The following is a 17382-nucleotide window of genomic DNA, read 5'->3' as shown; positions in this document are numbered from 1 at the left end:
TGACATGCAACTTAGGGCCAGATACATTTACCCTCTCAGTTCCAACTATACCCAGAAGGAGCTGTCCCAGCCAACATCTCTTCAAATCCATGCTTACAAAGTTAGGCCCTAGGTTCTCCTCTGCCAAACCTTCAGCTCAGTTTTGCAATCCGGATGTGGTATGCCACTGAGCTACAGAGGAAAAATGTGTGATACATATTGCAGGAATGGATTTTCTTCTCAGATTTGTATTAATAACTATAATTCATTCTAATTTGATTCTTTTAAATCTACTGGAACAAGTCAAAGCAAGTATCTATCTAGTCTAGAAAGTGTTTTACTTCCCATATTATGCTTCTATCCAGATACGCTTCCAAATGTTTCAAATCTTTGAATCTTAATGAGGCCAGTTGATTCATTAAAAGCCCTTACCTGCAGAAATATATGGTTATGAGGTGGGTGTGCTACAACAGATCGTACAGAAAACGTGCCACTTTGCTACTGTGATAGTATTCATCTGAGGGAAAAACTCCAATTTCTATTACATGCATACATAGCAACCTCGTCTAGTGGAAGGCGTCCTTGCCCATGGCAGGGGGGTTGGACTAGACTATCTTTAACATCCCTTTCAACCCAAACCATTCTATGATTCTAAGATACATTTTATGAAATAAGAGAATGAAAGAGGAGATTAAAAAGATAAACAAGAAAGGAAGTGACAATATCTCATAAAAGAAAGAGATGTATTTAAGCATCAGCCAAATGACACTATTTTTCTTATAATTTATAGTGGATTCTTGAAGACTAAAATACTCCACAAACCATTAGTTTCTTGGTACTCTGTGACAGATTAGAATATTTCTTAATCAACTGCTAAAGCACAGAAGGCGGCCAAAGCCTAGATTTGAGCAAAGCTGAGTAATAGTGAAATCCAGGGATGATCAGCAGGGATGCTATCAATAGACACATCACAGAACCACAGAAGTGCATCCATTTCTTAAAACTATTGAAAAGCATCTATCATTTTGGCAATTTCCTAGTCCAGAATTTGAAAAATCACATCAAGAAACAAAAGTTCTGATTTGTAATCAGGGAAACAAATTAAAAAAACAAAAATGTTATGAGATTCAAATTACTTGCTGAAGGTTCTGGACCACCCCTTTTGCCTGGAGGCACTTTGAAAGCCTACACAGCCCATCCAGAAGTAGTCCTGCTCTAGGGGTTAATTATGGACTGCATGAGATTTGTTGCAATGTATTAATTCTATAGCAAAAATGAAAAAAAACAGAAATAAGTATATTTAAATCTCATTCACACAATATGTTTTAATCACATTCACATGAGTGACATTCACATAATTCATAGTGATAATCACCTACAGCTTCATTGTTCACCTGGACTGCATCGGTACTCTCAAAGGGATGGCCACTAGAAGTCAAGACAAACAGGATTGGGGTGAAACAAGGGTGACTTCCCTTTGCTATACACGTTCCTCATCTGTTTCCACAGTATAGACAAGCATCGCCATTTTTAAGTCATTGCAGTTTGAAGAAGAAAAAAGGGGTTGTAAAATAAAAATAAAATGCCAGTCATCACTATCTTGTCTCATTTTGTATTTCTGCTGATTGACAACCTGGTGCTCTTGTAGCATACAAAGGCAAAAAAAAAATCAGGTATTCATTTCAAACTGAAATGTTTGACAGATGTAACAGCTTTCTGAAATGAACTGATGAAATCTCAAATAGGAAAGTCCATCTCCTGTACAGGGGAGAGATGAAATTTTTTAGTTTTTATTTATCTGGCAGTTTTTAAAAAAACGGGAGATGACTACGGCTTTGCTATAGATGCACAGTCTACCTCCTGCTGCTCTGGATGCCACAGGCTTCAGTGGAACCCATGTTTCAGGGTAGTGTTGTCACAAACTGAAGGCAATCTCAGACTCTCTTACTGGTAACACTAGCACTTCACTGATATTTTGACCTGTATTTCTGAAATGGAGAAAGTGAAACAATCTGACAAGTGACAGAAAATTCATACCGCTATAGACACATACCTAAACCATAGAGGTAAAAGAAGCATTTTTACACTATAATGTCAATAGTCAGATATAATTGAGGGTAGAGATCAAAAGTTTACCCTTCCTTTTTCTCTACTCACGTAGACAGAATGAAGTATCAAGGAATATACAGTGCTGAGGAAAAAAGGAATACTCGGCACAGCACCAAAACAAAGTAACTGGTGTTTCATTGCACCGTCTTCCTAAAAGAGACAGCTGCACGAATGGCCAGATAACAATTTAATAAAAAGTCAGTAAGAGTCTGTTGATTTGGGAGCCTTTGAATTTGAGCCATAATCTAAAAAAGGCTTTCCTAAAAGCCACTGTGCACCTAACACTGTAAGGCCTTTTAAACAGTCCCCCCGAAAATCCTTCTCTCTAAATTAGAGAGATACGGACTGGATGGGTGGACTGTTGGGTGGATGAGGAATTGGTCGGGTGGTGGCATCCAGAGGATAGTGGTCAACGGTTCGATGTCCAGATGGAGACTAGTGACAAGTGATGTCCCTCAGAGGTCCATATTGGGACCAGAACTCTTTAATATCACAGAATCACAGAACCATTAACATTGGAAAAGACCTTTAAGATCATCAAGTCCAACCATCAATCCAATACCACCATGTCCTGAAGTGCCACATCCACACGTTTTTCGAACACTTCCAGTGATGGTGACTCCACCACCTCCCTGGGCAGCCTGTTCCAATGTTTGGCCACTCTCTCAGGAAAAAAATTTTTCCTAATATCTAGTTTAAACCTCCTCTGGTGCAACTTGAGGCCATTTCCTTTTGTCTTATCACTAGTTACTTCATAGAAGAGACTAACATCCACCTCACCACAACCCCCTTTCAGGTAGTTGTAGAGAGCAATGAGGTCTCCCCTCAGCCTCCTCTTCTCCACACTAAACAATCTCAGTTCCCTTAGTCTCTCCTCTAAGATTTGTGCTCCAGACCCCTCCAGCAAGTCAAAGTCCTTCTTGTAGTGAGGGGCCCAAAACTGAACACAGGATTCAAGATGCGGCCTCACCAGGGCCGAGTACAGGGGCACAATCACTTCCCTACTCCTGCTGGCCACACTGTTTCTGATACAGGCCAGGACGCTGTTGGCCTCCTTGGCCACCTGGGCACAGTGCTGGCTCATATTCAGCCAGCTGTCAACCAGCACCCCCAGGTCCTTTTCCACTGGGACGCTCTCCAGCCACCCCTCCCCAAACCTGTTGCACGGGGTTATTGTGACCCAAGTGCAGGACCCGGCACTTGGCCTTATTAAACCTCATACAGTTGACCTCTGCCCATCGATCCAGCCTGTCCAGATCCCCTCCTACCCTCCAGCTGACCAACACTCCTACCCAACTTGGTGTCATCTGCAAACTTACTGAGGGAGCACTCGATTCCCTCATCCAGATGATCAATAAAGATATTAAACAAGACCAGCTCCAAAACTGAGCCCTGAGGAACACCGCTTGTGACTGGCAGACAACTAGATTTAACTCCATTCGCCACAACTCTCTGGGCTTGGCCGTCCAGACAGTTCTTTACCCAGCAAAGAATGGTCCTGTCTAAGCCATGAGCCACCAGTTCCTCTAGGAGAATGCTGTGGGAGACACTGTCAAAGGCTTTACTAAAGTCCAGGTAGACAACATCCACAGCCTTTCCCCCATCCACTAGGCGGGTCACCTGGTCATAGAAGGAAATCAGCTTGGTCAAGCAGGACATGCCTTCCATGAAGCTGTGCTGGCTGGGCCTTATCCCTTGGTTGTCCTGCATATGCTCTGTGAGCACCCTCAAGATGAACCTCTCCATAATCCTTCCCGGTGCCAAGGTCAGGCTGACAGGCCTGTAGTTCCCAGGATCCTCCTTCTGGCCCTTCTTGTAGATGGACATCACATTGGCAAACCTCCAGTTATGTGGGACCTCCCCTTTTTAACCAGGACTGCTGATAAACGATGGAGACTGGCTTGGGACTTCCTCTGCCAGCTCCCCCAGTAGTCTTGGGTGGATCCCATGAGGCCCCATAGACTTGTGGGTGTCCAGGTGGCATAACAGGTCGTTAACTGCTTCCTCCTAGATTATGAGGAGTTCTTCATCAATGACACAGAGAGTGGGGTCGAGTGCACTCTCAGCAAGTTTGCAGATGACACCAAGAGGAGTTGTGTGGTTGACACGCCTGAAGGATTGGATGCCATCCAGGGGCACCTGGACAAGATCAAGAAGTAGGGCCATGTGAATCTCATGATGTTTGACAAGGCCAAGTGCAGGGTCCTGCACCTGGGTCAGGGCAACTCCTGGTATCAATACAGGTTGGGAGATGAAGGGATTGAGAGCAATCCCTTCCTTGCCGAGAAGAACTTGGGGGTACTGGTGGATGAAAAGCTGGACACGAGCCAGCAATGTGTGCTTGCAGCCCAGAAGGTCAAGCATATGCTGGGCTCCACCCAAAGAAGCGTGGACAGCAGGTCGAGGGAGGGGACTCTGCCCCTCTGCTCTACTTTGGTGAGACCCCACCTGCACTACTGCATCCAGCTCTGGAGTCCTCGGCACAGCAAAGACATGGACCTCTTGGAGCAGGTCCAGAGGAGGGTCACCAAAATGATCAGAGGGATGGAACACCTCTCTTCTGAAGACAAGCTGAGAGAGTTGGGGTTGTTCACCCTGGGGAATAGAAGGCTCCGCGAAGACCTTATTGCAGCCTTCCAGTACTTAAAGGGGGCTTATAAGGATGATGGGGACAGACTTTTAGCAGAGCCTATTGCGATAGGACAAGAGGTTTTAAACTAAAAGAGCATGGATTCAGACTAGATAAAAAGAAGAAATTTTTTATGATGAGGGTGGTGAACCACTGGCACGGACTGCCCAGAGAGGTGGTAGATGCCCCATCCCTGGCAACATTCAAGCTCAGGTTGGACGGGGCTCCAAGCAAGCTGGTCTAGTGGAAGATGTCCCTGCCTTGAAAGGTCCCTTTCAACCCAAACTATTCTATGGTTCTATGATTCTGTGATGCATTTTTGTGTGCATAGACAGTATTTAAATACTTTTACTTAACGAAATACATAACCTTAAAACCTTTCTCTCTACTTCAGTGAGAAAACTGGACTGGATCATGCACTTCACTGGTAAAGCAAAGAGTATGGATTACACTGGATCATACACTTCACTGGTGTGGGCTGCATCTCACCTAACTGTATCAATCAACTTTGGCAACTAGTTTCAACCAGCATATTTCCTTTAGGGTGGAGTAAACCATGAACCCAATGAAGCAGATTTGATTTGACATACAATTAGAATTTAGACAAGATTAATCCCACCATAATGTCAACAGAAGCAAAATCGGGTACTGTGTGCACAGGCACTACCAGCTAAGTATAGTGTTGAGAATTATACAAATTATACTTTTTGTGAACATCATTTGCAGAAATTAGGTTAGATCCGCAATTAGAAGTTGGGCACCTGAAGCAAGCCATGATGTTCAGATATATTCATTACACGCTGCAAGGAGAGGGACTGTCATAAAAACAGTATTCCCAAAACCTACCCCTCTGAATGGAAAGCTACTAAAACCAGGGGTTAAATATCACTCCCCTTCAGGCTCTGCACCTCATTCTACATGGGAGGGAGGTTTTCTATTAAATCAAAATTCATGGGTCTGCACCCTTTTCTGGAGCTCCTGGACCCGTTCCTGTATATCCAAACTTTTAATAAAACTTTCTTCCAAAAAATACTGGTAGGAGCAGATACAGACTTACATAAGCCTCAGTGGTGAAAGTATTCCACCATGAAATCCAGTAGCAAATCCTTCATTTCTCTTATGGGATCTGAGTGAACACTCTCTATAATAACCTGATATATAGGTCATATATACAAACATAGGTCTCTTACAGACGCCTTTACATCAGAAACACAATGGCCTCCATAACCTTATGTGTTTTGAAGAAGGACAGATTATGAGACAGAAATTTGCAACTATCAGGTTTAGCCATTTAAAAGATATTACTGCTAGCTACCATTCCACAAGAGGATATAAGAATGGCAAATACCATTCACAACTGAAACATGGTCTTCCTCTTTTTTGGTATTTTAAAGGCTATATGACCATATAAGGCATAGGCTAAAGTAGCTCATTTGATCTAAAATATTGTACAGGCAGATATTTAGCAATTTTTAACAATGAAGAAAACCAATCACAGAATTTTCCTATTAGTAACACATGAAAGCCTAGGAGGTACTTAGAATATCCTGCAAAATTACAAATAAAAGTAGTTGTCTCTAACACTTAATTTGGCTGGACAGAATGAGGGAGAATGGATGAATATCAGTTTGAGACTACTAAATGTTTTACAAATCATTATCAATAGCTATCCACTGTCAGCTATCAGCCTGTGAGAATATCTGATTTAATTTTCTGGAGTGGGGAGAGGTTGCTATTTTAAAAAGTTACCTAGATCTTGTCACTGTGAACCTGGGGGAGGAAACAAAGGAAGGAAGGAAAATCTGACAGCTGATCCTCCACATTTTATAAAATTCAGCTCAAATTAAAATTATTTTTAATTCATTTGACTCCTGATTAATTTTACATCTTTTTTAGATATTAGAAATACTATCTCAACATCATCCTATTGCTTTTATAAAGAAGTTAACATCAGGAATAGCTGCAGATGGCGTAAATCAGCAAATTTACCCGTTTGAATTTAGCTTCAAATGTTGAACTGTTACTCTAAGAAAGTGCTCCTTGTATTCCTCTTGTAGGAAAAAGTGTGCATATTCCAGAACAACTTTCAAGTAACAACATTGATATTTGTGCACAAATAAAAAATCTGTGTGTCATTTAGCAAAAGAAACAAGAAAACTACAACATCAGTTCAAAGGAAACTATAGAAATTACACACGAACAAATCCTGACAAATGCTGAATTACTCAATTTTCCCTCTGTGCAACAGAAGATGCAGGACAACCCATACCAAGACTTTAAAACTAATCTTCCCTGCAACTCAATAGCTGCAAAATAAACAAGAAGAAGAAACAAAGAATGGGTAACTTTTGAGACCGGTATCATTTAAACACATTAGTATGACTACAAATCAGATTTTTAACCACCTTTCTCTGTATTATCACATATAATTCACGGTATTCACAAAACTGAAAACTAAACTGAGAATGCAGGACAAATCTTTCCAAGGTTTTTAAATTCCAGATATTTTCAGTAAGATCAGTATGAATTTAATATCAAAATTATAGTGACCCCGATGATTTCCTGAATCCTTAGGTCCTAAGAATAATCCACATATGGTTTTGTATAACTACAACAATGTAGCTATACAAAACAATTTCATTTATTTATTTACCTGAAGTTTTCATAATCACACAACAAATGTAATAGTGCAGTAATACCAATTTAAGATGTCTTCTGTCAGTAATGGCTATTTCTGTTTCCAGAGAGAGTTTATAGCTCACTAGGACACAATCCATTACCACGAAATTATTGCAAGTATATTAGAAGGAACTTTTTAATATGATACTTTAATTGTAAAGGAACAGTTAAGATGATATGCATTTTGCGTCTAGACAAGCACTTAAAATCTCAGTTAGGTAAGATGCTAAAGCCCCTTACATTGCAAGTGTCATCCTAAAAGACGCCAATGGAAATGAACAAAATATGCTCCCCTACCCCCATACTTCAGTAAAATATGATAGCATCCATTCATTTCTTATCTACAGCCTGGGAAATCTTTTTCCAGTCAATGGAATGTTATCTCCTGTAAACCAGAAATGAACTGATTAAATGGCCACATCCATCTATTGGGATAAATCATTTTACATACATTTCACCATAGGCTGGAAGATCAAAATCAAAGCAGAAATAAAAGAAGAAGAAAGTCATGTATAATTTTGTGTGTGTTTGGTTTTCCTTCAGCAAAGATACGGACAGAATGTATGTGAGATGGCTCTACCTGGGTAACAACTGAGGAAACTTCTGAGTACAGATTTTACAGACCATGATATTTTGTGGGAGAAGCGATACCAAAAATTCAGTTATCACCTGTGATTCCTATTAGATCTTCCAGAACAAGGTGGGTCCATTTTGTCAGTTATATTCTGTAAGTTTGGTGCAATTAAATGCTACTGTAAGAAGATACAGCATCTCCTGAAATAAATGAAATTTGAACTCAGCTATTCTTGAATTCAATTTGCTTTGATGAGGATTGGTCCATTAGCTATTATGTATCTGCCCTTGTATAGAATATGTAGAGATGAACAGTTCTACTGCAAAAATAAGAATCCTAGAATTGATGATGCAATTCTACTTAGGACTTAAAACCTGCACTTCAGACAGGTAGACTGTGCCCATAAAGAGTTGCTGAACGTAAATGGGTCACAGTTTTCATATCTTTAACATCTGTTGTTTATACCCAAGAAAGCACATCAGGGGCAAGAAAATTAATTCCCCAATTGCTGTCAACTGAGTTAGGGAACAGCAATAAACAGCTTACTGTAAGCCTCTAGCTACAATAAAATTGCTGTCAATAAAGTGTGGCTGATATGGTTTTGCTGTGCTAGAAGAATAGATTCTTTGGAAGTGAAAATCTGAAATGGAAACTAAAAAGATCCCTCCTCATTCCTATATACAAAAGAACATTATCACAAAATTCCAATAGCATTAAACTCTCAGGATCCGGTTCTCACTCCAGTGTGTGGCACACATTTATGAGCGTTTGTGAAACTTTGGCTTTGCACATTCAGGACAGATGAGACCTCAGTGATTCCGATAAAAATCTTTTGCATGGGAAATGTTTAAAGAGAAATTAAGCTTGCTAAGCTTTTACTGTCTGTATATGTATACACAAAATGTTCCCTACTCCAGTTTAGCATTTCTACTATCACTATTGAAAATGGTATTATAGCTTAGGGTTATGTTCAGATTTCCATTATAACCCCCAGTTTTCACATGCTCTTAACTTTCTGAAAAATTCTTCTTTTCAGCTGAAATTTTCCATGCTTGGTCTCAGCTCAAAGATGAATTTCTTTAGACAGTTGAGCAAAATCTGTTAACCTATTTTTCAGTTATACAAGGATAGAAAAAATACACTGTACATTTTAACCATTTCTAATATTTTATATAGATATAGATATATAAATATATATAACTAAAACCCAATTTAATTCTACATGCAGACGTTTTTCCAGGTAACTAGCCCTCACCCAAGACTAATATCAGTGCTAACACATAAAACAAATTAAGCATAAAAAAGAAACAATGAATTGTATTTTTTATACTAAGTGGTAAAACAAGGCCACTAAAAATAATACCGCGCACAAAATTATGGAATGCTATGGTTACAGAATTTTAATATTTGCAGGTGACGTAAACTCTGCACTGCTGTTCCAATGCAGATTTCCATCAACCTCTGCACCTTGAAATTGCCACTCTCAGCATATCAAATTAAGTGTCATTAATGTTTTCAGCTTTTCTTTTCTCTTACATAAACCCTAAAGTTACAAATTTAAACACTCCAGAGTAGGATAACATCAATTACAGTTGCCACAGAAAGCTTAAGCGATGTGCATTGATCAGCGGGAGCCTGGCTACTCATTCCTTGATCAGGCAAAAAGTCCATTGACTGAAAAAGGAGTAAAGCAAGCTCCATAGAGCTTATGTTATTGACTATATGATTTAAAATATAACTCAGTATGGAATGCATTTAATGTGTCAGTCGAGCCCCAAATCCTTATTTTCTGCCATCAGAGCACAGAAATAAAAGGACAGTGTTAACATATATCTAGCTTTCCTGAATCTACTAGAACTGTTCACATTTCAAAAATTTATAAATTATCATCTTGATTCAAAAAAGTGCTTAGAATGTGCTTACAGCTGTCTTTCTTGAAAACAACATCTGAAGTCATTTGGACTTTAAGGATCTGCTTCACTCCCACCACTTTAAAAGAAAGTTAAGCACATGTCTAAATGCTATTTGATTAGGAATGAAGAATGAAGGTTTTGCTCATAACCCATACTGATACATATTTTTAAACCTGTATTATTTGTCACTGCTGTACTTCAAATCTGATTAAATGAAGTTGTTATAATTTAAAACTAGGATAACCACGGTAAATTGGCCCTAATTTATTTCATTATTTAATCTATTGTTAATCTAATGACACTGAGTAGGAGTTTTTTGTCTGTTTATTTGCTTTTTGTAAGAGGTCTTTCACACAGAAGAATACAACATGTCGTCTCCTACTGTATTGCTATGTAGCTGTTTGGTGTAGTGACTTAGTAATTTGAAGTGCATTTTAAAGTTCAATCAAATACTGAAAAGAACACTGATTGAGAAGCCTGCATAGATTTCAGTATTCTTTATGAGTCATAACACTGATTTTGGAATCTTAGCTATATAAGCTGGTGGTGTGCAACATCCTTTCCATACTCCTAATTATGTGAATTAGCATTTAGAACAATCCCAAGTTCAAGTATTCAAAAATGCTCTTTTCAGAGCATCCACCAGGTTTACTGCAAGATAGGCACTTGAAGGCGGCTTTGGTTTTTATACTGGGTATTTCTGAAACATCAGCTTGTGCAATTCGAAGTGACATTTGAAGACTTAAACACAGAATTTCCACTAAATTTATTGATGGTTGCACAGAAATTGCCCAGCAAAAAAAATACTAAGAAATTTGTACTGAACAACTACTTTTGAATGTTAAAAGCTTTCTGACTTAGGACCCAGTTCTAACAGAATTCTAGGGCCAAACTCCCGTTAAAAGTAACAGGATTTTGCTTGAATTAAGTCCAAGTGTGGACTTCGATCTCAGTTCTCTATTAATATTAATATATCTGCAAGATATATTGCATGTGTGTTTACCTCAGACTGAAAGAAACTGTAAGTAAAAGTGGAGGATGCTAGTATTTCTTAGATCTATTTTAATCCTATATTTCTTCGTCTCCTATCCTAACATCCTCCACAACAATGCCTGCACCCTTTGCAAACCCCGTGAAGAAAACTTGACAAATATGTAGGTAACTTAATACAACTTCTAACATTAATCATCTAACATCATCTAACAGGGAAATTAATTACAGTACAGTGGCACAGAACTAAGTGTCTCTTCCTAAAGGAATTTTAAAAAAAGGTTTTTCAGATCCTGTGGCATTAGCATACACTACTATTCAATAAGATTTTTAAGTCTGAATACTTTGCTTAAAGGCCATACTCTATCATGAATCCAAAAAATGACTTATGAAAGTGTATTTAACTCCTGTGCCAATGAATATTAGCCAAAATGCAACCTAATTTCAGGAATTACAGACAGAATAATAGGAAAGCTGCTAAGGATTACTACCATTGCTGGCTTATACTCCTCCAGCCAAAAGTGACAAGGGAGCATAAAAAGGTTACGTCCTGTAACACTCATCATTGAGGGGGGAAGACACTATTTCCTTCCCCACAGAATAAAAATACCCAAGCTCAGTTTAGATAACTGTCTACCTAAGAGAGAGTTATATTTTCTGTTACATACAATATTACAGCTTTTGCTGGGAGCGATCCAAATCATATGAGTATCTGCTGACTTCAAAAAGGATTCAATAAGACTTCAGTGGAATTTGAATCAGGTCTATATACAGGTATAATGACTGATATTTTTATTAAACTGAAACCAGTATATTTAAGGTAATGAACACAGGTAACTGAAAATACTGCCAGTAGTTTTCGGTTTTGTTTTGGGGGTTTTTTTTTTCCTCAAATTCAATTTCACAACTTACACATTCAAGTCATTTTTGGGGTCTTAACTGCCTCTAGATGCTGTGGGGAATTAAGTCTAAGTTTCCTAATAGAGTTTGGAAAGATAATTTAAGCTAAATTAACAACACCTCAGAACAGAAAAGGACTGTGTAGGTTGGGGGTGTTACATTTTGTAACTAAAACTGGGGAGAAAACTTCAGCCAAGTAACCACAGATTATTCAGAGCTCTTCTATAAATTTGTTAGGGTTTTTTAAAATCAGTTCTTTTTTTAACTTACACTGACAGTACGTATATGGTGCTGTGTAACAGCCTAAAGACAGCTCCAGGAGTATACTCTTCTTTAAAGTCCTTAGAAAGGTTAAGGTTTTGTGAGAATCTTCCGCGATGTTTTCGGTGTCTCATTGCAAGTACGAGTTGTTTTAGAGCAGTTACTTGAGCAGAACTGCCTCAGAAGTGCTTGTTTTATTCTTAGCATCTTGTTAGTGTGACACCTTACAGACACCCAAAGTCAAGACAGTTCTGCGAACGTCACATTCATCTCAGATAAGGCTAATGCAACAGCAAGAGGATGACTTTATCCTAAACTTGGCTACTGTCAAAATCTTTTTGCAAAGACAAGCCTAAATGTGTCTCACTTGATTCTCTAAGATTCACATCCCTAATAAATTCAGACAAATCACCATCACTCGGAGGGTACAGCGCCAGCAGGAATACGAACGTGACTCCTAACACCTACGAAGCCGGCGCAGTGAAAGCGAAAGCATTAAGGAAGCTGCCTTGCAAACACGCAATCTTAACTACCGACCGCTTCAGTGCAACCATCATTAAATAAAAGGTTCTTTGGCTGTAATATCAGCTTGATCCTTCCTTCCCTACCCGCCCCCCCCCCCCCGCCGCGTCTCCCAGCTACTGCAGGGCTGGCACCGGGCCAGGGCAAGCGACATAGTACCTTGGTGCCATCTACAGGCTACACTGACACGCTAATTGAGTGGCAAAAGACAAGCACCAATGAAATAAATTAGACAGCGCCGCATTTAAATCTTTATTAGCACGGAATTATTAGACCTAAGAAAAACTAATGCTGGATTTGGTTGAAATATGAGTTTCTCAGCCTCCTAATCCCTCTTCATATGGCATATTTCACAGTTTAAAATGAGTTATGACAGATCATTATGCATTACTAAGATGAGAAAATATTTACAATGAGCTGACTTTTTTTTTTTTTTCCCCCTGCATAATTCAGATGTATTCAGAGAATGCGTGCCTTTCAAAAGCATGCTTTGGCCATTTTTTTTAAAGTATGCAACAAACTGTTTATGCGATACCAACTTTAATCTGTTAGAACAAAACAATTCTGAACTCAAGACAGAGGAAGACTTCCGTATGGCTTAGTTATATCCTACCAACAAACCACGTGCTTCACAGATGAAGTAGCTTGGAAATTCGGCTGTGTTTGTTAGGGAAAAAAAATTAACCCCTTTAGAAACACTAACTTAACAAAGTTCCAAATCAGCTTGAACTACAAAAGAAACTCAAGCCAACTCACTTTGAAATTTCAAACAGAATGTACATATCCCTCCAATCTTGAAACAGCCACATTTTCTGACTGAAATTGGGCATATAAGGAAACAGCTTTTCTTCTTCAGTAACTTTTACATTTGGACAGTCAAATACTGGGGAGAAAAAAAAAAAAGCCTCTTTTTCTTTCCAGTTTTGTTTATGCACATGTGCAAATGCACGGATGCATGACAGTCTTTTAACAATCAGTATTCTTCAAAACCCAAACTATCAGAGGCATTTTGCAAATGCATGGTTAAGCCCCAGGTAAAAAAGGGGGTCAAGGGTTTTTTTGTTTGTTGGGTTTTGGGTTTTTTTTGTTCCCCCCATAATATAACTAAATTAAATTAAACTAAAACAAAAAAACCCCACAACATAGTGGCACTTTTAATACTGGTTGATCGGGCACTTGTATGCAGTACTTATAGACCAGTAAAAGTGCTCGTTTACCTGTCTGGTGTGTAAGGGGCCCTTTGTCTTGAAGCCTCCTTGGGAACTGCACTCTGAGGCACTGAAGTGATCTGAACTAGTGGAAGAGCGTTTGGAAAGGGTGTCACAACCACCAACAAAGGTGTTGTCCAACGGGAGTTCCTGAATCACATGGTGCTTTTTCACTGAAACTGGAGTGTCAGGTTTGAGATGAAAAGCAGACTGTGGAGAGGCAGATTTGTAATGCTTGGCAAGATCAGGACTGTTAGGCTTAAAGGTTGTTGGTGGTGCTGTGCCCCAATCAAATCTTCCTATACTTTGCTCCTCCAGCTCCGCTGGAAGGCTTATTGTCCCGTTGATAGGTTCATGAACGGCATCATCAGGTTTGGACTCCTCAATGGTCACAAAGTTCAAAAGAGAACTCTTCGGAGATTTCCTTTTCTTCCTTTTCTTTTTCTTGTTTTGCTTGTTCTCCTGATTGGGAGACATCCATTCAGCACCTTGCTTGCTCCTCTGGGCAGCTTTGAATCTGGATGCATGTCGACAGCGAACGAGAACCGTGACAAATATCACCACTATGACAACCATGGCACCTGCCACAATGGCAATCATGATCGTGAGATAGTCCTCATTTTGGTAGGGTTGGCTACTGTCACCTATGTTCCGGTCCAAAGGTGTTTCCATAGTCCTGCGTATCAAGTCATAAATATAAGAGGCATTTCCAGCAGTATCATTTACATACAAAAATACAAGCACAAGAGTATGCAGGGATTTGGGATAACCCAAATCACTTATGTTGACAACTAAGCGATGCAGCCCCACATCGTTAGGAGTTGGTTTTTCTTCCAGAGTGATATTACCTGTCACTGGATCAATCCGAAACAAACCCTTGTTATTTCCACTTACAATTGTGTACTTAAGCTCGGCATTCATTCCAGTGTCTATATCCACAGCAAAGACTTCGGCTACCACCGATCCTGGAATTGCTGAGAGTGGCACTAGCTTAAAAGAAGTATTAGAAGGTGGGTAGATGACAACAGGGCTGTTATCATTAACATCCATGACGTTTATGGTTACTTTCGCTGTAGAAGAGCGAGGAGGTTGCCCTCCATCCACTGCCTTAACATCAAAGGTGTAGGAGCTCTGCTGCTCTCGATCAAAAGAAACATTGGACTTTATAACTCCAGAGTATGGATCCAGCACAAAGTTTTCATTGTCATTCAGGATGGAAAGGGTCACCGCTTTATTTTCCCCAGCATCCGCATCGGTCACTGTGATCACCCCCACCGTGCTATACTTTGGTAAGTTCTCCGACACGAAAAACTGGAAGTGATTATGAGTAAACTTGGGACTGTTGTCATTTTCGTCCAGCACAGTAACAATTACAGCTGCTTGACTCTGCAAAGGAGGGGTGCCATTGTCTCGGGCTGTAACAGTGAAAATGAAACGTTCCTGCTCTTCTCTGTCAAAAACTCTGGAGGCTGTCAAAACTCCTGTCTTTCGATCCAGATCGAAAAAGGAGGCATTAGGGCCAAGCTGATAAACAATGTCTGCATTTTTCCCACTGTCTTCATCTGTGGCACTAATAGTTGTTAAGTATAGACCACGCCGGTTATTTTCAGAAACTGACAGCTCAATTACAGGCTGGCTGAAAATCGGAGGGTTGTCATTTTCATCCTCCAGTTTAACTCTTACCAGGGCAGTCTGGTTCAAACTGGGCTTGCCAGAATCAGAAGCAACAATTTTAAAGCTGAATTCTTTGGTGCCCTCATAGTCCAATAAGGAAGAGGTCTCTAACAAATACTGGTTGTCGTAAACCGCCTTCAAGTGGAAGGGGACCTCTCTCTCAATGAAACAGATCACTTTGCCATTCACATCAGTGTCCTTATCTGAAACCGTAATTAGGGCAATCTTTGTATTGATGGGATCTTTCTCAGATAAGTACACTGTGCCATTGATGGGACTTATTATGTACCTGAGGTCTATGTTAGGAGGGTTATCATTTACATCAGTGACATTGATGGTAACAGTTGCCCGAGCCGGTGTAGAGCTACCATCACTAGCCAGCACTGTCACTTTGTGAATAGCAGTCTCTTCTCGATCTAAGGACCTCTGAACTGTAATCAGCCCTGTGGTGTTGTTCAAAGCAAAAAATCTTTTGGTTGCAGGGGCGACTTGGGCACCAAAAATATATCTGATTTCTGCATTGCTTCCTATATCTGCATCTGTAGCATGAAGCTGAATTACAGAAGTGCCTACAGGGGCATTCTCTGGTATATGTACCTCTACCTGACTCTCTTTAAACACTGGCCTGTTATCATTGACATCACTTACTGTGACTTGCAGGATGGCTGTGCTGGATTTCTGAGGGGTACCTCCATCCTCCACTTTGATTTTCATCACGTAGGTGTCCTTTTGCTCTCTGTCCAAGTTCTGCTGCACAATCAGCTGAGGCCATTTCTCTCCTTCTGGAGTTTCTACAATATCCAGTCCAAAGACACTTTGCCCGTTTAACAACTCATAGTGCTGTACGCCGTTGAAACCTGTGTCAGGATCCGTTGCTGATGGGATTGGAAAGCGACTGTTGATCAGAGTGTTTTCTGGGATGGAGATATTGATGACAGGGGATGGAAACATAGGTGCATTGTCATTAGTATCCTTTACAATGATTTTTATTTTGATCAGCCTAAAAAAGTCATTGGGGAGAATCACCACTTCAAGTTCAAAGAAACACTCATTTTCTTCTGCATAGGAAGCTCCAGCACAGAGTTTTTCTCTGTCTATTCTGTTAGATGTTGTAAAGATTTCCCCCGTGGTACTGGACACTTTGACCAGAGGGGCATCCCCTGCTTTAGACACCAGTCTGTAGACAAGGCTGGCACTGGTCCCTGTGGCAGCATTGATATGAGAAATGTTCAGGTCCTTTGGTATGTTCCCTATGGGTACGTTTTCAGGCAGTTCCTCTCTAATAGTGTAAATAAGTTCTTGAGCTATAGCAGAATCCAGCCTTAAACAGGCAATCAAAGCAGCCAACAGGTAAAAATCCCTCAGGTCCATGATAATGTTTTTATTGTCTTTTCCTGGATTTTAGGACTTAAAGATTTCCACAGAGGAATGATGCGCGATTTGCAAGAGGAGGCATGCATGGACTGCAGGATGCATTACATCTCATTTCTTATTTGGAGACAGCACTGTCAACACAACCACACAGAACAGCATTATTGTTTTTTTAGGCATGACAAATCCACAGTCTTCAACTACTACTTGTTTTTGCAATGCACACTTGCAGCAGTACATTTTCCTACTGCTCCCTTTTACGAGCAATCCCTCTGGACAAATGCACCAATATCCCATCGGCTGCATTTGCACAGAGCGAGAATGGAAATAACTACTTGCAGGATTAAGGGTAGCTACAGTCTCGACATGTACTTTCTGAATAATTTCTTGGTACACCGTGTAATCCGTAACGTGCATCCCCCCTCTACCCTCCTCCACCCAGTCATTTAGTGCAAGTAAAAAAATCTTCACGCACTACTTCTGGATTCTAACTGCCATGTCAGCTGCCAAATGTAATTTGTTGTTTGCTTCCACACATATTTTTTAGCTCTTGCTAACCAGATTTTTCCTCTG

General features: G+C 40.0%; 1 protein-coding gene across 2 annotated transcripts in view; it reads right to left on the bottom strand.

The window, feature by feature from the left end:
- The window catches only part of PCDH9 (protocadherin 9), a gene marked incomplete at both ends in the record, with an annotated part of 703533 nt that extends 686724 nt beyond the window's left edge, over positions 1-16809 (bottom strand). For both annotated transcript variants that reach the window (XM_082011199.1, XM_082011200.1), the window contains one exon: positions 13774-16809. In XM_082011199.1, coding sequence (XP_081867325.1) covers positions 13774-16809 — 3036 coding nt within the window. The remainder of the gene's footprint in view (positions 1-13773) is intronic.
- Between the last annotated feature and the right edge of the window lie 573 nt (positions 16810-17382).

This window comes from Phaethon aethereus (assembly GCF_964289735.1).
Source record: "Phaethon aethereus genome assembly, chromosome: 1".
NCBI lineage: Eukaryota > Metazoa > Chordata > Aves > Phaethontiformes > Phaethontidae > Phaethon > Phaethon aethereus.
Note: the sequence above shows the minus strand (reverse complement) of the source record. Positions and strands in the feature narration are given on the sequence as shown.